General features: G+C 35.7%; 1 protein-coding gene and 1 pseudogene across 1 annotated transcript; both read left to right on the top strand.

Annotated features, from left to right (window-relative positions):
- Nucleotides 1–7789: 7789 nt before the first annotated feature.
- On the top strand, nt 7790–8716 carry LOC100969123 (olfactory receptor 4N5). The gene has a single exon (XM_008964106.2). It carries the CDS (start codon nt 7790–7792, stop codon nt 8714–8716), a length of 927 nt encoding a protein of 308 aa, XP_008962354.2.
- Nucleotides 8717–9181: 465 nt separating this feature from the next.
- On the top strand, nt 9182–13613 carry LOC100969479 (proteasome subunit beta type-7-like; annotated as a pseudogene).
- The last annotated feature ends 10329 nt before the right edge of the window (nt 13614–23942 follow it).

The following is a 23942-nucleotide window of genomic DNA, read 5'->3' on the forward strand; positions in this document are numbered from 1 at the left end:
ATTTCTACTTTTTAAAAATGCTTAACCATGCAAATATATTTCCTATGTGAAAATTAAATGTACCTTTAAAAAAGCATAGTTTTTTTCCAATCACCACCTTATCTTGTTTGGGTCTTCATAATGTTAATAAATTACACTTCCATACATAGCTATTTCATCTAAAATCTTAGGAGTTTTTAAGACATCGTGTCTATCCGCAAGTCTAAATGTCTCCACCATCAAAATACATGTCAAGTTCTCTGAATTCTTCTTACTACTGTCTCCTCCTCCCACTCTCCATCAGGCAAAGTTACCAACATCATCTTTTGTACTTGGTACTGCAACATCTTCAAACTGTTCTCCTTGCTCTTATACTTGCCTCCCTCAAATCCATTCTCCACACAATAGCCAGAACGACCTGAAGATTACAATTGTTGACATTATAATTACACACTGAGAATAACCTCCAAATGCCATGAGCTGGATAACATCTGCCTACCTCTCTAATGTTGCCTTATACTTTTCCTTCTTATGCTCACCATTTCCTCATCACGATGGTCTCCTTTCTGTGCCTTACTGTACCAGCTCAATCCTCTTCCACAGTCTCCATTCTTGCTCTTCACATTGCCTGAAATGCCCTACCCTAGTCATTCAAACCTCAGCTTAACTTTCAGCAACTCAGGGATAACTTTTCCAACTACTCAATCTAAAATAACACCACCACCCCCCGCCCTCATTCACCCTCCAACACATCCCTCTGTTATATTCTTTCATTCTCCCATATTTTACTGTCTTTTTTGTTGTTGTTGTTGTTGTTTTTGTTTGTCTGGCTCCCTCCACTGGAATGTCAAATCCCTGAGACCAAGGACCTTGTATATAATAATCAGTGCCCAATCACTTACCTATGTAATAAGTTTTCCAAATGATAAACACCTAAAACCTTTTGTAAAGTAAGGAAATATATTTTCAATTTTTTAGATGACAAAACATCGGAGGAAGTTTTTGACATTTTCTCAAAAAACAGAACCATCATGGTTGGAACCAGGCCTGCAGACTCGTCTTTTGAGCTCCAGTCTTGCGCTAGTTTCACCACAATTGGATGCCTTGTTTAGAAAGCTAGTTCAGGCCACTCTGAGATACATCTTTTAAAACACACAGACATTCACACAAACATACCTCTTTCTTTTTAATAGTATAAAATTGCCTAAGATGAAAAAGCATTCTCAGCAGAGGGGAAAGGTCTATTTTGCACTAGTTAATATCTCAGTTAAAATATCTTCTTCTAACTAATTCTAAAGCATTGTTGCCAATATTGAGAAGTGACATCCCTGGGAAGTCTCTTAATTGCATAAAACAAAACTGAAGTGAAAAATAAAAAACAAAAACAAAACAAAATAATTTGCATTCTCAAAGATATCTTTACCACTCTATCTTTCTCTCTCCATCCATTCCCTTCTCTTATCCTGTCTTTTTTTTTTCTAAACCTGTGTTTACGGCTTTGTGGTACAAGCATCTCTGTGGGCATTGTTTCTCTTTCTATCCATCTTTTCTCCTATTTTTTTGTGTATGCTTTTTCTCTTTTTTGCCTCTGTTCTCTCTTTTGCAATTATCTTGTATTTCTTTTTTTTTTTTTTTTTTTTTGATGTCATGAAACACAGTTTTTATTGGTACAAGAAGGAATACATACAGTCTCCCCTGGAATGGCTTATCTGAACATTAATTTATTCTTTTTTTTTAATTTATTTTATTTTATTATACTTTAAGTTTTAGGGTACATGTGCAATGATAGACTGGATTAAGAAAATGTGGCACATATACACCATGGAATACTATGCAGCCATAAAAAATGATGAGTTCATGTCCTTTGTAGGGACATGGATGAAACTGGAAACCATCATTCTCAGTAAACTATCGCAAGAACAAAAAACCAAACACCGCATATTCTCACTCATAGGTGTATTTCTAACTTTGTATCTTTCTGGGACTGTATTGAACTGCTATGCTTTCACCCAAGGAAAATGGTATATGTTAGAAGTTGCAGCACCGATCATAATAGGAAAGAAAACTGCTAAAATGTTATCTACCTCTCTTCATCTCTGTCCACTTTTAAACATCTCTGACTGCATCTCTGGCTGAGCTGGGCATAAAAGTGAATGAAAGCATACTTGACTGTGTATTGAATTTGCTTTATTAAATTTAAGTTTGGTATTTTAATTTTAATGTGACTCTGAGGAATGGCATCTTTCTTTATAATGTGTTACAAAAAAAACTTACATTGACTTTTTTCTTGTATGATTAGATATTTTTATGTTATATTATTTCATTAAAAACCAGAAAGCTCATTATCCTATAGCAGGACTTAGGAACCATATATTCAAAAAAAACCAATAATACAATAGAGTATTTCTTCTTTTATTTGAGGGGCATTCCCCTGGAGGAACTGGTCTACAAGATGCATAAAATTCTTTTTATTTAAAGACAAACTTTGAAATGATAATAATTTAGATATACTGAGTTAAATAAAGCATTATTAACATTGAATTAATCATTAATCATTTTGGCTAATAAGTGTATGGGACATTCCATTATCACTGCCACTGATAAAATACCAAATTCAAAACCCTAACATGACTCAATGGGGTATTCACTGGCATGTGTTTTGAATATTTAATCTTTAAAATGTTCTTGTCTCTTTCTTTGTCTAATTCTAATTGGCAGTCTAATAATTCCCATTGGTAGAACTCTGCAGAATTCAGGTAGCGGTAAAACCCCAAAGCACATTCTCTATTGCATTAATTGTATTACAAATGGATAGAGATTTCAGAATTTATAATATTCCAACATGAGAATATATATTTAAGGACAAATTCTGAAATAATTAGCTAATCTCCCTTTTATCAGACGGAAAAGAATAGCCACTTGTTTGAGAGTAGCATTTGGCTCCCAGCAAGGTAAAATTTTTTATCATTCTTTATATTTAAATTAAATAGAGAAAAAGAAAAAAAAGAAAAATTATACTATTTGTCTTGGTTATCTGCTGCCTTGAAATTTATGAGAACAGAATTCTGCTGCAGAAACAGAGTAAGGGTGAGTTGTAAATTCAGGTGTTCAGCACTTTTCTCAAATATACCTGTTTCTCAAATAAACCTCCTATTATCTAATACTTAGTACTATTTTAAAGGTGCTAAAATTTTAAATTCTACTATTATTTTAAAAATAAAAATACCAATTGATTATGAAGATTCACCACCTGGATTTCAATTTGTATATAATACAAATGACTGATTTCATCTTTATCCTAAACCAAAGGTAAAGGGAGGAAGAGTTAAGGAATCATAATCAGTCAAAAAGGGCAGGCTGAGTCTCAGAGACAAACTTCATTGACTTCGCAAGTTTGGAAACCTCTGGTTTCACACTCAGTTACATGTGTTTCCTCATCTGCATATGGTCCTTACATCCAGCAATATCAGGCTCAGAGTTAGCAATCCTAAAACAAGAAAGACATGATTCTCAAACATGTCTGAATTAGATAAGAAAACCTTTACTGAGACCCTTCCTAGAACCTCCACAGTTTCTTACTCTGAAATCCACTTAGATTCAAGCTGTTATCATATCCCTTGGAATTAATCCCAGGGCAGTGACAAAAGATCTGCTGACATGGTATCCATTTTTTGCTAGAACGTATTTATCACTGAATGCTTCCTCTCTTCATTTACACAGATGAGGATTAGCTCCTAACCACCTAATTTGATCATCATATTCCCTCTACCCTGTGAAGTAAAAACAGTGAATATATTATTTCTCTTTAATAGATTCAAAATACAGATATTAAAAGATTAAATGACTTGCCTAAGGTCATTAATTGCATTAAATAACTTGCCTAAGCTTCCTAAAATTGCAGATATGGTAACTCAGCAAGGTAAAATAATTCTCAAACCAGAGATCTATTTTAGAACACCAAAATAACTTGCCTCATTTTTATCAAGATGAGTTAAAAACAGACAAAACATGTGACAAAACATGAAGTAATTAATGAGTGATTCAGACTCAGTAAATTTCAAAGAAGATAATATTCAGGAAGTAAGGTTTAGCACTGGGGAGCAAGGAAAGCACTTTAGGTCTGTAGAAAAAGTCATTGGAATGAAATACATAGGAAGCAACTAACTACTGTGCTCACTCTACCTTGCAATAGGTTAAGCAATTTATTATTTCAGAATCAGTAAAGGGTAGGCATTGAATATATTTAAGGAGAATATGTGTAAAGAACAAGGTGAAACTTACTTAAGACTGAAAGAATGTAGGCAAATGAGAGAAAGAAGAAAGAGAATGACAAGGAAGAGAGCAAAGAGGGAGGAAAAGCAAGGGATTAGGAAGATAAATTGCAAGAAAAAATTATAAAGCAAGTAACAGGAAACAGAAGCTAAAAGCGAATGTAAAGAAATATTGTTGTAAATGAGTGTATGAAGACAGAATTAGCAGGAAGAGAATGGGGAAGGATGGGAAATAAGAAAGAAGCAAGATAAAGTGAACGAGGAAGGATAAGGGAGTGAGCTGCTAGGATGGTGATCAGGTCCCCAGACACTTGGCTTCAGGAGCTGGTCTGAAAACAGTCTGGAATTGAGATATGCACAGTGTTGCCTGCAGATGCTTGCTGCTCTGCAGTCTGGAAGCTGTTGTGCGGGACAGTATGGGGACCCTCTCCACTTATGTATCTTCAGTGCCAAAGGAGTATGTATGTATGTACATATATGTATGTGTGTATATCTTTCTATCTCTATCTATCTATCTATCTATACGTATATATATGTGTTGAAATAATAAGGAAGGTTAGAGATGGTGACCATCATTTAGGTTTCTGTCTTGGCCTACACTGACAATGCCTCTTTCTCTTACCTGACTAGAACAAGAAGTTTGCCCCTGTGCGATCCGTTGTTTGGTGCTTTTTTTTTTTTCGGGAACTCATTTTGTACAGAGGAATGCCCATCTAATGCATATGTGTCCTCCATCTCTGTGACAAATACAATTTGAGAATCAACAGAACAAAAGGTACATAAATGAGGACAAAGGAAAGAAGAAAAGTGGATTAAAGATGTTGAGTAACATGGAATTTCATCTGTTAGTTAACAGAAAATAGACGGAAATAGTAGAAAATAAAAGCAAAGGAAGAGTCAGAGAGGCTGAAACTCTCAGGTGCTCCCTGTGTCTTGGAATACTCAACCTGGAGAAGCATGAGATAACTAACTATAATTCAACATCTGGAATGAATAAAAGGTAGGACTAGGGGAGGGAGCTTCTGACTTAAGTTCTTAAGGCCAGGATTCTGTAGGCAGAGCAAGGTATAAATGTGGAAGCCAAGAGGTGTCTAAATGGGTAAAAAAGAAACAGAAATGCCTAAACTAATTTGAAGAACACCAAAATACTTTTTTCCTATTTCGGTTTTCTTAGATTCACTATGTGTGTGTTTACACAAGTGTGAATATGTATTTGGAATGCATAAATATGTACCCATGTGTTGTAAGTACTTATTCCATAGCATTTGCTGCTAGTTAATGAATGTTACTAGTCACATAAAACAAATGTTCTCATGTTTCCTAATAGTCGTGCTGTAAAATGCTAATATATTACCTACGTTTCCCCTGAATTTTCTTACGGATTTTTAAGGCTGATTTTTCTTTATTCTTTTCCTCCCTTCTCTCTTTCTAGTTCCTTTTTCTAGGGATGCCATTAGTAATTTCTGTCAAATTTCAATTCGGAATTTATCTCCTCCAGTCCTCCTCCCCTACATTCAGTAGCACTGCTTCAAAAAAAAAGTTATATTGAAATGTAATCAGCACATTATAAAATTCACCATTTAAAGTGTACAAATTTAATGGTTTTAAGTATGTTTACAGAGTTTGTGCAAGCATCAACATGTTATAGCATGCATCAGTACTTCCTTTTTATTGTCACATTGCATGATATTGTATCCACAGCACTTTTGAAAATAAATATTGTATGTAGTCAAAAGTCAAGGGTAACATTTGTACTTATCACATTATAGCATTTTGTTTTCATTAATAATATTTCATCTTTGAAATCATTCATTGCAATAGCAAAACATGCATGGTATCATCGTATGTATTTATTTATAAAACATTTTATAATAATCTCAACATGATCATTAAAATACAATCACAAATATATATATATATATATATATACATATATATATATATTTTGAGATGGAGTCTCACTCTGTTGCCCAGGCTGGAGTACAGTGGTGCGATCTCGGCTCACTGCAAGCTCCGCCTCCTGGGTTCACACCATTCTCCTGCCTCAGCCTCCCGAGTAGCTGGGACTACAAGCTCCAGCCACCACGCCCAGCTAATTTTGTTTTTGTATTTTTAGTAGAGACGGGGTTTCACCATGTTAGCCAGGATGGTCTCGATCTCCTGACCTTGTGATCTGCCCTCCTCGGTCTCCCAAAGTGTTGGGATTACAGGTGTGAACAAATACATTTTTAAAAACATAGCTTATAATAATATGCAGAGAAGTTCCATTATTTTTATGCATCCCAATGGATTATCTTGTGCACCTCCTTGGGTGAACACATCTAATTTTGGAGATTAGTATACAGACTAAACCTTAATTCTAGATTTCTCTGACATGAATAGAATACTTATTTAGACAAAGCTATGGCCAGAAAAGGGGGAATATGTAGACATGCAGCATCATATTTACTTAAGTGCCTAAATAAAATATTGCCAATTGATGAGACATAAATAATTCCCTAAAAAGTGTAAACTGAGGAATAAATACCTGCTTTCCTCTATCACTTGATAATGAGAGAAAAGAAAACTCATTGCAAGTTTAAAACTTCTCTGCAATTGCATTTTTTCAACTCTCAAATGAGTACATCAGATTATATGTTCTGTATGACCAATTCCAGCTCTACTGTATTTTAATTTTATTAGCCGAGACAGTCAAAATCTTTTACGTATTCTGATAAATTTTGTATTATGCAAAAATGTTTGTGAAAAGAATATCATTTGGCTCTCACTCTGAGATCTGAAGAAGAAGTAGGTTATAGATATATAGAGAGCAGATGAAACTGAATTAGTATTAACTAGAACTTAAGAACAGGTTGTAGAGCAGATTCAGAGTGGTACTCAGCCAAGGCTTTAACTAGGGAATTCCTCTAAGTTAAGAGAAATATACAGATCTTGCTTGCTATCTTGGTGACCAGTTTGTAGTAAGAATACACAAGAGCACCAAAGCACAACAATGTGATGGGAATAAGCAAGGAACAAATTTAGAAACCGGTCATATAGGTAACAACCAGGAACCAAGAATTCCATAGGAACTGGTGGCAGAAGCAACTGTGAAAGCACTTTATTCTGTGACAGGAAGAAAGGGAACTAAAACCTAGCAACTAATCTAACATTTAGAGACAGTGGACCACCACTAACAGCAACAAAAACAAACAAAACAGACAAACTTGATCATGCTTAAGTTATGCTTTAATAAGACAACTTCTAATATTCTTCAAGCAAAGTAGCCTGGAATCCTACAAGAGTGAAGTTATCTAGAAGCCTGAGGTTAAATGGGCATGAAAATGTGGCTACAGAAAAACGTATTTTATTTTAGTGAGGAATAAAGAGGATGAAGAATAGAAGGGTTAACTCAGGATACAAGACATAAGTTGTCTTCAGCTACGGAACGTTGGTTGGGACAAATAATGTTCTTATCTGGAGAGGAGATACAAAACAGATGAAAAGGTGGTTATAACAGATAACAATTTGCCCTATTTTATTCTGCAGAGTGAGAAATTATGGAAACAGAGAACCTCACAGTGGTGACAGAATTCATTCTTCTTGGTCTGACCCAGTCTCAAGATGCTCAACTTCTGGTCTTTGTGCTAGTCTTAATTTTCTACCTTATCATCCTCCCTGGAAATTTCCTCATCATTTTCACCATAAAGTCAGACCCTGGGCTCACAGCCCCCCTCTATTTCTTTCTGGGCAACTTGGCCTTACTGGATGCATCCTACTCCTTCATTGTGGTTCCCAGGATGTTGGTGGACTTCCTCTCTGAGAAGAAGGTAATCTCCTATAGAAGCTGCATCACTCAGCTCTTTTTCTTGCATTTTCTTGGAGCGGGAGAGATGTTCCTCCTCGTTGTGATGGCCTTTGACCGCTACATCGCCATCTGCCGGCCTTTACACTATTCAACCATCATGAACCCTAGAGCCTGCTATGCATTATCGTTGGTTCTGTGGCTTGGGGGCTTTATCCATTCCATTGTACAAGTAGCCCTTATTCTGCACTTGCCTTTCTGTGGCCCAAACCAGCTCGATAACTTCTTCTGTGATGTTCCACAGGTCATCAAGCTGGCCTGCACCGATACCTTTGTGGTGGAGCTTCTGATGGTCTCCAACAGTGGCCTGCTCAGCCTCCTGTGCTTCCTGGGCCTTCTGGCCTCCTATGCAGTCATCCTCTGTCGTATAAGGGAGCACTCCTCTGAAGGAAAGAGCAAGGCTATCTCCACATGCACCACCCATATTATCATTATATTTCTCATGTTTGGACCTGCTATTTTCATCTACACTCGCCCCTTCCAGGCTTTCCCAGCTGACAAGGTAGTTTCTCTTTTCCATACTGTCATCTTTCCTTTGATGAACCCTGTTATTTATACGCTTCGCAACCAGGAGGTGAAAGCTTCCATGAGGAAGTTGTTAAGTCAACATATGTTTTGCTGAATAGAAGAAAGAGAAAAGCAAGAACGGAGAAAGTCCAGTTGAATTTAGCTAAATCATTTCCTCATTCATGCATTGAATCAGTCAGTCATTTAGCAAGTATTATAATTATTAAGCACTTCCCATTTTCAGGCACTATTCCAGGCATATGAATGAGACAGGTAAGATTCCAGGTCTCCTAGATTTATATTCAAGGGGATAAATACAGGTTATTAAATTTGAAAAACAACTATAGTTTCAGAAAGAAACAGTGTTCTGTAGCAAGCAGAAAGTGGTATTATGCTAGAGATTAGCTGGGGAGGTGGTAATTACCTTACTTTTGGTTGTTAAGTGAGGCCTCAAGTGGTGTTTAGCTGAAACCAATATGATTCGAAAGAAACAACCATGCAAATATCTGGGGACAGAAATTCTAGGCAAAAAGGCTGACTAGTAAAAGAATCCAAAGATCTTATGAGCTTGTTATATTCGATGACCATAAAAAGGAAGAGAACAGCTGTACTATATTTAGTGAATGTGAAAATGGCAAAAATTGAAGTCGAAGAATTTGGTAGGGACAAAATTATGTAGAGCATTTTAGTCAATAAGAAGTTCAATTTATTCAGATTTCAAAAGGAGATTCTTGAAAGACAATAAGCAGGAGAGTAACTCTTTAATGTTTCCTATTTGACTTAAGGGAAGATCCTCAAGATTCTGATTACAGAACTATGAGTAGTAAAATATCATTAAGTGGAAAGTGCGTGCTGCTAAGTATTTTTTATTTATGTCAACACTTAAAAGATCTAGTTACTTTTTCTAATTTGATAGAGAGAGAAAATTAAAACTGTTATATTTTATCAGAAACTGTGAAAAGACAATTTAGCTATATATTTCAAAGTTTTGCAGAGATTTCTGCTTATTCCTAATGGGTATTTTTTAAACATTAGATAAAAACTTGAGTTCACTTACAAATTATTTCACCCTGAATGCAATGATCAATAGTTATATGTAATACAAGTTATTATTTAGATAACTAAACCACTCTGATTATTTGAATAAGCATATATAAGGCATTAGATACTTACAAATCATTGAAGAACTATAAGACCAGGCTGTAGACCTGGCTTACTAAAATAAATTTCTAAACATTACCAATAAATTGGTCTATATAAGGAGTAACTGTCCCCACAGCAATTATGAATGTAGGGAACACAGAAATCATTTTTTAACTGCCAGTTCCACGATTACAGCATTTGAACCATCTGCCTGTGATCAGGAAAATACTCAGTATTGCTCTAGTCCTATTAGACATCCCTACACAAAATGGAAACCTTACATTTTGTAATCTCTATTACCACTTCCTTCATTTCATTTTTTAAATTTACTTTTAAAACTATTATTATTATTATTAAAGCCTACATAACTCAGTGGTCTCTCATCCAAGTATTAACCAGACCCAAAGCTAAGCAGGATTTTAGCTTCTGAGATCAGACATGATCAGGCACATTCACTTCCTTCACTTCTAAATTTTAATCTTTCATAAGTGAATTAGAAGTCCTGAGAATATATCAGAGACTGATTTTAAACCTGGCAATCTACGAATGAGCCAGAGATTGACTGAGTCCTATGAAACCTGAAAATCAGCTTCAACTCCACAAAACCTTTATTTAAATTAAGGCGCGGCTTCTTAACTTCGGCACGATTGGCGTTTTGGACAAAATAATTATTTGTTGTAAGAGGCTGCCCCGTGCATTGTAGGTTGTTTAGTAGCATTCCTGACCTCTACTTACTAGGTGCCAGGAGCATTTTCTTAGTGTAACAACCGAAAATATTTCTACATATTGCCAAATGTTCCCTAAAAGGTAAATTTTTTACAATGAGAAACACAGCATTAAGGGGATTTACTTCTGTGTCCATCTTGTAATGAGGTGTGTGAACTTTCTTTGCAGGAAGTAACATGAACTGGAGCCTATACAACCTATCATTTTTAATAAACAATATCCATAATTTAATAAAAATCATAAGAAACACGAGAAGAGTGAAAAATTTTTCAAAATAAAGAAAAAAAGATAAATAATTGGAATATAATCAGAGTCTACCCAGAGTATGAAAGTGAATAAAAGTAACATTATAATAATCATGACTAGTATGTTCAAGACAGTAGAAGAAAAGGTGTAATAAATAGATAAAAGGATAGCAAATTTCACCAGACAATTAGAATCCATAAAGAGAAGTAAATGAAAATTGTAGAACTAAAAAATTTTGAAATTAAAAATTCATTAGATGAGTTTAAAATCAGATTAAACACAGGAGAAGACTACAGAGTGTGCTGGAAGTTAAATCGATAAAAATACTAAAATTAAGAATGCAAATAGGAAAAATAGAAAAATACAAGAAAAAGTATTAGAGATGTGTGAGATGCAGTGAAATCTCATATATATATATATTTCAATTACATATATATGTAATTATATATATAATTGAAGTCCAAGTGGATAGGCAAACAAGAGAATGAGAAAGGTGAAATATTTGAGGAAAGAATTACCAATAACTTTTAAAACCTGATAAAAGACAACAAGCCACAGGAAAAAAATACACGGTGAACCACAAGCAGAATAAACAACAATGAAAAAGACCTAAACACATCAACAAGTGACAATAAAAATTAAAAACAGAGAATCTTAGCAGCTGGGATGAGAGGCTGTCCTTTAGTTTAAAGGGAACCGATAAATTTCTTCATAAAAGAAACACGGAAGCCAGAGAAAAATGGAAAAACATCTTTAAATTGATGAAAGAAGATAATATCAACCTAAATGTCTATGTGAGATAAAGTAAATCATTTAAGTAAAGATGAGATAAAGCATCTTATGACAAAAATGAGAGAATCTGTTGCCTAAGAACTTCTAATAAATAAATATTAATAGCAGTTCTTCAAATAAAAGAATCCTGGAGAAAAACACTAAATTAAAGGAAAAAATAAAGAAGTAGACTGGCAAATAAGTTGGCATATGTAAATAAGCATACACTGAATATTGACTATACAAGCAATAGTATGATGTCTTACGTAATTTGCTATAGATAGATACATATATACACATATATAAGAATATTAGAAGTTTGTCTTTCTGTACCTGGCTTATTTCACTTGGCATAATGACCTCCAATTCCATCTATGTTTTGGCAAATAATAGGATCTCATTCTCTTTTATGGCTGAATGGCACTCCATTGTGTATAGGTACCATATTTTCTTTATCCATTTGTCTGTTAATAGACACTTAGGTTGCTTCCAAATATTGGCAACTGTGAATAGTACTGCAATAAATATGGGAGTGGAGATATCTTTTGATATACTGTTTTTTTTTCTTTAGGGTATATACTTAGGAGTGGGATTGCTGAATTGCAAGGTAACTATATTTGTAGTTCTTTGAGGAACCTTCAAACTGTTCTCCATAGAGGCCGTACTAATTTACATTCCCATCAACAGTGTTCTCCACATCCCCACCAATATTTGTTATTTGATTTTCATCTCTCTGATGATCAATGATGTTGCATACCTTTTCATATACCTGTTTGCCATTTTTATGCCTTCTTTTGAGAAATGTCTATACAAATGTTTTGCCCATATTTTGATTGGATTAATAGATTTTTTCCTATACAGTTGTTTGAGCTCCTTGTATATTCTGGTTTTTAATCCCTTGTCAGATGGGCACTTTGCATATATTTTCTCCCTTTCTCTGGTTCAATCTTGATAGGTTGTATGTGTCTAGGAATTTATTCATTTCTTCTAGATTTTCCAATTTATTAGCATATAGTTGCTCATAGTAGCCATTAATGATCCTTTGAATGTCTGTAGTATCAGTTATAATGTCTCCTTTTTCATCTCTAATTTGAATTATTTCAGTCTTCTCTTTGTTAATCTGGCTAAAGGTTTGTTGATTTTGTTTGTCTTTTCAAAAAAGTCAACTTTTTGTTTCATTCATTTTTTGTATTGTTTTCTTCATTTCAATTTCATTTATTTCTGCTCTACTCTTTATTATTTCTTTTCTTTTGCTAATTTTGGTTTTGGCTTGCTCTTGCGTTTCTAATTCTTTAAGATAAATCATTAGGTTGCTTATTTGAAGGTTTTTTTTCTTTTTAAAGGAAGCATTTGTAGTTATAAACTTCCCTCTTTGTTCTGCTTTTGCTATATCCCATAGGTTTTGGTAGGTTGTTTTTCATTTATCATTTGTTTTAAGGAATTTCTCAATTTCCTTCTTAATTTCTTCACTGACCCACTAGTCATTCAGGAGCATATTGTTTTATTTCTTCCAACTTGGAGCTCCACTCCATCTGTAGTGGCCATCTTCCTGAGTTGTCATGGCCAATCAGATGCTGAAGCAAATGCTTTTAAAGAATCAAGTTTACATTGGTGCAGCCCTAGTTTTAAGGAGATTGAGAGTTTTTACTGGACCTCACCTCTACAGCATCTATCCTCATGAATCAACTGATAACTTGCCTCATCACCATGGATCCTTAGCAGCAAAGGCTGTATTTGAAGATATTCTAGGCCAGATATGGGGGAAGAGGAAGCAAAGAAGATGGTAAGTGAAGCCACTGCAGCTGGCTTCTTCAACAACCTGGGCTCTGGAAGCCACATTGATCTCAGCATTATAGGCAAGAGCAAGGTAGATTTTCTTGGCCCATTCACAGTGCCCAAAAAGAAGGGGACTAGATTTGGCAGGTACAGGTGTGAGAAAAGGGACCACTGCAGTCCTCACCGAAGAAGCCACTACTTTTTTGAGGAGTTGGAAGAAAAGTCCAACCAATGGACACTTTCTGAATGGTGTCAGTGGGTGGCTGGCTATTGCTGTAGAAGATGGCAGCCATTGGAGGCCCTCCTGCAAGACATTTATTTGGCTATGTTTGCTGAATGAAACTCAATAAAAAATGAAAACAAAAGAAAACAATGAATAAAACCTAGTATTTATTTTATAGCACAACAGGATAAATATAGTGCTTATCCACTGATGGTGGGAATGTAAATTAGTTCAGCGAATGTGAAAAGCACTTTGGCAATTTCTGAAAGTTAAAACAGAATTACCATTTGACCCAGCAATTCCATTATTGGGTATATACCCAAAGGAATATAAATTGTCCTACCGTAATGACACATGCATGCATGTGTTCTTCACCTCACTATTCAAAATAGCAAAGACATGAAATCAACCTCATCTCCCATCAATGGTACAATAGATAAAGAAAATGTGGTACATATATACCATGGAATACTATGCAGCCATAAAAAGGAATGAGATCATGTCCTTTGCAGCAACCTGAATAGAGCTGGAGGCCATTATCCTAAGCAAACAAATGCAGGAACAGAAAACCAAATGCTTACAAGTGGAAATACAAATACTCACTTCTAAGTGGAAGCTAAACATTAAGTACATATGGACACAAAGAATGGAACAACAGACCTTGGGGTCTACTTGAGGATGGAGGGTGGGAGGAGGGTAAAAATAGAAAAACTACCTACCAGGTACTATGCTTATTACCTGGGTGATGAAATAATTTGCACACCAAATCCCCGTGTCATGCAATTTACCTACATAGCAAACCTGCACATGTACCCCTGAATCTCAAATAATAATAATTATACATTTTAAAATAACTAAAAAAGTATAATTGGATTGTTTATGACACAAAGAATAAGTTCTTGAGGAGATACATATGCCATTTTCCATGATGTGATTATTGCATATTGCATGTATGTAACAAAGCATCTTATGTGCCACATTAATACGTGCACCTACTATGTACCCACAAAAATTAAAAATAAAAAAGTTCTTAAAGTAAAATAAAATGAATTTTATAAAAATTAGGTGGAAAATATGAAAATCATTATATCAATGTGAATTGAGAGTCTGGATAATAATCCAACAATTTGGGCTGAATAAATCATTCTCAGAGAAGGGAGATCCAGGTATGTTTAAATTATTCCGCTATACTGATTGGACCAAATGATTTTATTTGAATGATCACATAACATAGAGAAAGTAGCTCAGTTCCTTTTACGGATGAAATTATTTTAAGAGGAATAAATAATAGGACTACAAAAATAAAATGCTTGATTCATGGCTTGGAACATAATAGTATGTTACCATATCAATGTTACCATTGCACTTGTTAAGAATTATAGGGAGGAAAATATGAGGAAATTTAAGTTCACTATGATAACAGTCCAAAAATGGTCAAATATTTACACACTTATTAAGCAGTAAAGATCAGGAGAGAAATAGTTTTGCTGAGCACTGTATCTTTGCCAGATCCATGTGCAGTTGCAAATGAACATACTTGCATACTTCACAGAAACACAAAAGACCGAGATGCTGAAGTTGAGATAGAGTAATTGTGTTATTGTAAGAGTATAAAGCACAGTGAAGGAGTAGACTTACAGCTATGGATGAGAAGTATTAAGATTTCCATCTTCAAATTCTATTACCTTTTGAAAGAAATAGGTTTTCATGCTACTCTGAATAATGCTTTCAAATATAATGTTTAGAATATAAGGCACTTATGACTAAATGATTATATTAGTGATATTAACTATGCACAGAAAAGTGCATGTAATTAAATTTTCACTATGATACTAGATATTATATTTTTAAAATTTAAGCTGTCAATATCATACTGAATGGGCAAAAACTGGAAGCATTCCCTTTGAAAATGGGCACAAGACAGGGATGCCCTCTCTCACCACTCCTATTCAACATAGTGTTGGAAGTTCTGGCCAGGGCAATTAGGCAGGAGAAGGAAATAAAGGGTATTCAATTAGGAAAAGAGGAAGTCAAATTGTCCGTGTTTGCAGATAACATGATTGTATATCTAGAAAACCCCATTGTCTCAGCCCAAAATCTCCTTAAGCTGATAAGCAACTTCAGCAAAGTCACAGGATACAAAATCAATGTACAAAAATCACAAGCATTCTTATACACAAACAACAGACAAACAGAGAGCCAAATCATGAGTGAACTCCCATTCACAATTGCTTCAAAGAGAATAAAATACCTAGGAATCCAACTTACAAAATATGTGAAGGACCTCTTCAAGGAGAACTACAAACCACTGCTCAAGGAAATAAAAGAGGATACAAACAAATGGGAGAACATTCCATGCTCATGAGTAGGAAGAATCAATATCGTGAAAATGGTCATACTGCCCAAGGTAATTTACAGATTCAATGCCATCCCTATCAAGCTACCAATGACTTTCTTCACAGAATTGGAAAAAACTACTTTAAAGTTCATATGGAACCCAAAAAGAGCCCGCATCACCAAGGCAATCCTAAGCCAAAAGAACAAAGCTGGAGGCATCACACTACCTGACTTCAAACTATACTACAAGGCTACAGTAACCAAAACAGCATGGTACTGGTACCAAAACAGATAGAGATCAATGCAACAGAACAGAGCCCTCAGAAATAACGCCACATATCTACAACTATCTGATCTTTGACAAACCTGAGAAAAATAAGCAATGGGGAAAGGATTCCCTATTTAATAAATGGTGCTGGGAAAACTGGCTAGCCATATGTAGAAAGCTGAAACTGGATCCCTTCCTTACACCTTATACAAAAATCAATTCAAGATGGATTAAAGACTTAAACATTAGACCTAAAACCATAAAAACCCTAGAAGAAAACCTAGGCATTACCATTCAGGACATAGGCATGGGCAAGGACTTCATGTCTAAAACACCAAAAGCAATGGCAACAAAAGTCAAAATTGACAAATGGGATCTAATTAAACTAAAGAGCTTCTGCACAGCAAAAGAAACTACCATCAGAGTGAACAGGCAACCCACAAAATGGGAGAAAATTTTCGCAACCTACTCATCTGACAAAGGGCTAATATCCAGAATCTACAATGAACTCAAACAAATTTACAAGAAAAAAACAAACAACCCCATCAAAAAGTGGGTGAAGGACATGAACAGAAACTTCTCAAAAGAAGACATTTATGCAGCCAAAAAACACATGAAGAAATGCTCATCATCACTGGCCATCAGAGAAATGCAAATCAAAACCACAATGAGATACCATCTCACACCAGTTAGAATGGCAATCATTAAAAAGTCAGGAAACAACAGGTGCTGGAGAGGATGTGGAGAAAGAGGAACACTTTTACACTGTTGGTGGGACTGTAAACTAGTTCAACCATTGTGGAAGTCAGTGTGGCAATTCCTCAGGGATCTAGAACTAGAAATACCATTTGACCCAGCCATCCCATTACTGGGTATATACCCAAAGGACTATAAATCATGCTGCTATAAAGACACATGCGCACGTATGTTTATTGCGGCACTATTCACAATAGCAAAGACTTGGAACCAACCCAAATGTCCAACAATGATAGACTGGATTAAGAAAATGTGGCACATATACACCATGGAATACTATGCAGCCATAAAAAATGATGAGTTCATGTCCTTTGTAGGGACATGGATGAAATTGGAAATCATCATTCTCAGTAAACTATCGCAAGAACAAAAAACCAAACACCGCATATTCTCACTCATAGGTGGGAATTGAACAGTGAGATCATATGGACACAGGAAGGGGAATATCACACTCTGGGGACTGTTGTGGGGTGGGGGGAGTGGGAGGGATAGCATTGGGAGATATACCTAATGCTAGATGACGAGTTAGTGGGTGCAGCACACCAGCATGGCACATGTATACATATGTAACTAACCTGCACAATGTGCACATGTACCCTAAAACTTAAAGTGTAATTAAAAAAAAAGAAAATTATCTTCACCCAAACCTTTTAAGGATGAATTAAAGCTTATAAGCTAGTTGGAAGGGAAAGGAAAAAAAAAAAAAAAAGAAAATCCCTTCTAGACATTGGCTTAGGCAAAGACTTCATGACCATTAGCACAATAGGAAGAGTGTCAAATGTCTGAAAAAAGGCAACAGTAAAAAGCTTTTAAGCAAGTAAAAAGACACTGTTTTATCATAAGGCGAGAAAAGCAAATAAAACTATAATAAATATATGTGTTTTTCCCCAAAATTAACAAAGATCAAAAATGAAGTTGGAAAAAATGGCAGTTTTTGCTAGTAGAGCATACATTGGTACAACATCTATGGAGGACATCTTGCAATAATTACCAAAATTTAAAAGTCATTTCCTCTGATTCAACAACTCCAAAATCCTAGATGCTTATCTTACTGGTATACTCACGCAAGAAAAATGGCACATGTACAAGAATATTGACTACTGCTTCTAATAGCAAAAGATTGGATCTATCTAAATTCCCACTAAGAACTGATCAGGTAAATTAGTGTATAATCATAGGGTGGAATACTATGTAACTTTTTAAAATGAGGATCTGTATGTATCTTTTAATATGAATGCATCCTTATGCTGTATTGTTAAAAAACAAGGTAGAGGAGCACTCTATCTGCCTCTCTTTCATATGAAGAAGAAAGACTGTACAGATATGTATATATTTATGTTCATAAATACACAATATGTTTCTTGAAGAAGAAACTAGTCACGGTGATTGCTGTTAGTAAGGAGAATTGGGTTTCTGGGGACAGAGAGAGGAAATATTCCCCTTGACATGCCTTTGTATTTTTAAAATGTTCTATGTGCATGTATTGCGTTTAAACAACATCTAACATTAACATTAAAAAATAAATGTTAAAACTATCTCACCATAAAATTAGAAACAGGGAAACATTTCTTCGTAACTATTTGATCCTTTAGGAAACTAGTAAGAGAGCTGATTATTGATGGAAAATGAAAAAAGAAGGCAATTGACACACTCTTAGTATCATCTCACTCAAATGCTTTGGCTTTGTTCAGAAGAAGTAGGAAAGGTCCTCCTTCCTTGAGGACTTGTGAGAATAAATAAACCATGAAAAACTGAAGTTGGTCATTTTTTATCATTGTGTATCATCTTCTTCATGGCCACTTTTTTATCTTAAAAATTACACTCATTCAGTATTCTAGGCCCTGAGCTAGAGGGTGAATCATACACATAAGTGAACAAAACACAGTTCCTTCCCTTGTGGGGCCCGTAAGCCGGTGGTAGGCCGGTAGCAGATGCAGCAAGATATGCTACAAACCAGGGCCATTATAAATTGCTATAGGAGCAAGTAGAAGAACAGCACAGATAAAAGCCAGGAGTATTAAGGGATGAGGGAACAGGTCAAGTTCTGAAAACTGCATATAGCCATGCTCAGGTTACTGTCTATTTAGTCTGCATATCACAATATAGAGAATGAAAGTGTTCTATGGATACGTGGAATAAGTATCCATACAGCATTTACTATCCATCATATTATAATTAGCCACACCTATTGACTTATTAACGGGCATCCTTAATCAAATAAGTATGGCTCAAAGATGTAATATAATTTACAATTCAACGAACAATTAAATAGAGACATATAGATAGATGAAAAGAAAAAGAGGGCAATAAATATGTCATTTGGGTATTGAAATATGAAAATCAGTATTCAGAATACATTAAAGTTCAAATATTATACTGATATTTAAAATATTACACTCAGAACTTGTTTTCCTTTGAGACAATCACATTATCTGGAGTGTGCCTTGTGTATCTGACCTTCTTTTATGAATTCAGTATTTAGCTTTCTTTTTAACTCCAAGGGACACAGTGACATTTATTTCTATTCAAGAAAGACTTATTTAATGCAATGGATCTTTTTGTTCACAATAAGAAAAAATAGCTTGCTCTTTTATCAATATATAAATAATACTTTAATAATTAGTAAACAGTATAATATAAAAATATATTTAGAAATCATCTAAAATCCCACCACTCTGAGTAATCACCATTGATTTTAGTGAACCTCTTCCATGTATGCTTTCATACACACATGCACACACACATACTCACAAGTGCAATTGGAAGTGCTGTAGATGCTGATATTTTAGACTCCTCTGTTTTTTCCTTACTACTTCCCCTCCCCACCACCACTTCTTCCCCAATCTACTTTTCAGTCTACCACCTTCCATCTATGCTAGATAAGCAGCATTAACAACCCAGTATATTCTTTCATACTATTCTCCATGCTTCTAATTCTATATAAATATTTATTATCATGTATCAGGTTTTTTCATTGTTTATCTTACAAAAATCAAATTATATCACATAGTCTTCTCTATATCTTGCTTTTGCATTTAACCTTACAATATGCAAATCCCTCCAAAATAAGATTAGGTATACCAAATATTTTTACTTCATATAGTAGGCCAGAAATAAATAATTAAGAAAACCAGGGTCCTTTGACAGGGCAGGAAGAACTGTTCCTGAGCTTTGGCTAATACTCATTCCATAAAAAAAATAACTGAAGATAGGTTTCAAGTTCATATTGAGTAAGGTGTAATTGACGAAGTTTAAAACTAGAGTCTTTATGGAGGATATCATTATGATACTGTGATTTATCATCTTCATTTATACTAAATGGTCAGATATGAGATTCACACACATCATCATATGGTTTCACAGAACAGAGACACCACTATTAAGTGAGACCCACGGATAGAAAAGGCATTTTGATGGCTAGCTGCTGAAAGCAGCTGAAGCATAGCTCTTAGGATCAACGTATATGGTCCAGGGATGTACAAACTACTGAGAATGATAATAAGAAAATTTACATAGTGCATGTTCTGAGATGTGGCATCGGCGTAGGGCAAGGCTGTCAGCGGGCCCATGTGTTGTGTAGTGGATGTTATAATGTGCTGCCCAGAGCTTTCCTTCAGGCCTGAGGCATGCATTCCCCCAGCTGCCAGAAGTATAGTACGCTGATGACTAGATCATAGCTAAATCCCCTGCCAGAAGTTGCCCTAAGCCAAAGGGACTTGTCATTGATTTTCCCTCCTGCCAGGGGCAGCTCAAATCCAACAGTTAGTCAATGCTGGTGTACAAAGGCCTGACACTTGGTGACAAGTATAAATGGCCATCCCAGTTCCAGAGCTCCACATGGCATCAGCTGAGACTTTTGTTGCAACTTCATCACAATTCAACTTCTGCCCGATCCTACTTTCATCACTCCCTTATAGGTATTGTTCTCAAGAGAACTCCACAAGAAACCTTCTGCATACAAATGATAGGATCTGTTTCCAGGGAACCCAACCTACAACATCGTGTCACTTAGAAAGAAAGTTTCAAAAGAAAAAAAAAAAAGACACTTCATGGTGTGTCTCTCTCGGCTGGTCAATTTCCTTAAACATTCGATCTCTATTTTCATCAGTCACGAGGATAAGGTAGTGCAGTGGGTGGCAGATGGCCAAGTGCTGACCACTGTCCGTGACAGAGTGAATTGTGATGAAGCCATGCTAGCAATATTTCAAAATGAAGATTGTTATCAATCACATTGTACAGTTTCTCCTGCCACATATTCCTGAGTAGCTGTATCCCTAAAAAGTTGTCAGATTGTTCCTATTTTGTTACTATTTAAATTGATTCATTTCACAAGTGTAAATGAACTGCTAGAATAAAGTGAGTAGGCTGTAAAATACAACACAAATAACAATTGATAATCCAGCCTACTAATTTAAATATAGATAGATGATTAGATAGATAGTTGAGATAGAGATCTGATATATACAAGTATATATACTTGAGAAAATACAAAAAATATTTCTCAAGAGATGTCACAAACTATAAATATATCACTGGAGAAGCTCTCACATTTTACTTCAGTGATAGAGTCTCATGAAATATGTTTCGGGTTATGAAAGGACCTTTATATTTACAATATAGATCTATTTCTATCTCAAGGTAAATGCCCTGTAGAGATCCAAAATTCTTATTTGTTAAATAATTTTATAAATTAACTTATCTGTGGCATCTTTTTAAATTTTTATTTTAAGTTCAGGGGTACATGCAGATTTATTACATATGTAAACTTGTGTCATGGGGGTTTGTTGTACATCACGCAGGTATTAAGCCTAGTACCCATTCGTTATTTTTCCTGATCCTCTCCCTCCTCACACCCTCTACCCTTCAACAGGCCCCAGTGTATGTTGTTCCCTCTCCCATGCATGTGTCCATGTGTTCTCATTATTTAGCTCCCACTTATAAGTGAGATCATGCAGTATTTGGTTTTCTGTTCCTGTGTTAGTTTGCTAAAGATAATGGCCTCTAGCTCCATCCATGTCCCTGTAAAGGACACGATCTCACTCTTTTTATGGCTGCATAGTATTCCATGGTGTATATGTGACACATTTTCTTTATCAAATCTATCATTAATGGGCATTTAGATTGATTCTATGTCTTTGCTATTGTGAATATTGCCATAATCAACATACTCATTGTCATGTCTTCATAATAGAATGATTTATATTCCTTTGGGCATATACGCAGTAATGAAATGACTGTATTGAGTGGTATTTGTGTTTTTAGGTCTTTGTGGAACCACCACACTATCTTGCACAATGGTTGAACTAATTTTCACTCCTACCAGCAGTGTATAAGCATTGTTTTTCTCATGGCATCTTTTTAATATTTTTTTCTGGAATATTAGTGTTAATTTTCCCATGATAAATAAATGCCTTGTATATGAGGACAATCTTTTACAGATATTTGAATGTCTCTACTTTTCCAATTCTCATATTCATTCTCAACCCAGAAAACTGGTATATACATAGTAAATGTTAACTAGCTGCTGACCGATTTCTGGAAGTTGTATGCTTAGCCAGGCATAACCACAAAATATCTTCAGCAGAAAGCAGAATTCTGTCTACCTAGTTACAGGTCACTACAACTAAAATCATTCCATACAGTTTTGCCCACATTTTGCATTTTTCCTTCTTGACATCTTCACTAGGACCCAGTTAAATCATAAGGAAAATTGAATTTTTCTTTGCAAATGTTTAGAGAATGTTCCTTCAAATGTGACCTGGAGAACAAAAAAAAAGCGTACTTGATAAGTACAGGTAATCTAATAATTTTTTGTAATTTTTTATTTTGAAATAATTTCAGATTTACAGAAAAGTTGCAAGAACTTCCATATTCCCTTTATCCAGATCCCAAACTGTTAACATTTTACCACAATTGTTTTATTTTTTCCTTTCTGCCCTTCTGTTGCTCTGTCTTTCTCTACATATATACCTTTTGAGAGCACATTACAGATACCTTGCTCTTCACCCTTCAGTGCTTCTGGTGTGTCTTTTCTAGATGCAAGACTTGAAAGATAGTGCAGTGCTATGTTGCCTTACTAATCAGGATATGGATTTTGGGGTTTTTTACAGTGGCCTTGGGAAACATTGAAGGTGCTTAAATGAAGTGAGATGTTTAAGATGAAAATTTCTAGGCTGGGTGTGGTGGCTCACACCTGTAATCCCAGCACCTTAGGAGGCTGAGGTGGGTGGATCACTTGAGGCCAGGAATTTGAGACAAGCCTGACCAACATGGTGAAACCCCGTCTCCACTAAAAATACAAAAATCAGCCAGGCATGGTGGCAGATGCCTGTGGTCTCAGCTACTCAGGAGACTGAGGCAGGAGAACCACTTGAACCTAGGAGGCGGAGGTTGCAGAGAGCCAAGATCGCACCACTGCACTCCAGCCTGGGCGATAGAGCGAGACTCTGTCTCAAAAAAACAAAAAAAGAAAAGAGAAAGAAAGAAAAAAAAGAAATCCTTCAAGGAGTAGGAAAGGACAGATGATGAGTGGTACTAAAAGACTTGCTCTTTTGTTGGGGATGAAGAAACCTTGAAGTCCAAACCCCAATTACAGCTTCTCTGCACACTGCTGCAGAATGGCCCTGCTATGGCTCCCTGACCAAGAGCACCTTGAGGCCTGGTGAGTGTCCTATGAGAGGCAGTGCTCTTCAGTGAAACTGTTGTGACCCAGAAGCTCTAATTGAAAGAAGAGAGAGAAAGATCACTAAGGAGGCCATGGTTGTCCTGGGGAGAGAGTGATACCCGCTGAAATTCCACAGCCCCCATTACTCCCCCAGGCAGTCTACCCTTTCTCGTGGGAATGGGTGATCTGTCCTTAGAACCCACAATTGACATCAACTTATCAGAAGGCAAAATTAAACTCCTGCAATACAGATGTCTTACCCTGGGTGTCCAGACAAGAATGGGGGTGAGTAAGGGAATACCCAGTAGAGAGCTGTCTCCTAGCACTGTTCTTCTGCAGGCAGTAAATGAATCCTCAAGGAGCAAAGGACAGGCTCAACTTACAGTACCTGAATTCTACGACGAATACATTTGCTCATCTCCATCCCAACA

Source organism: Pan paniscus, chromosome 15 (genome assembly GCF_029289425.2).
Source record: "Pan paniscus chromosome 15, NHGRI_mPanPan1-v2.0_pri, whole genome shotgun sequence".
NCBI lineage: Eukaryota > Metazoa > Chordata > Mammalia > Primates > Hominidae > Pan > Pan paniscus.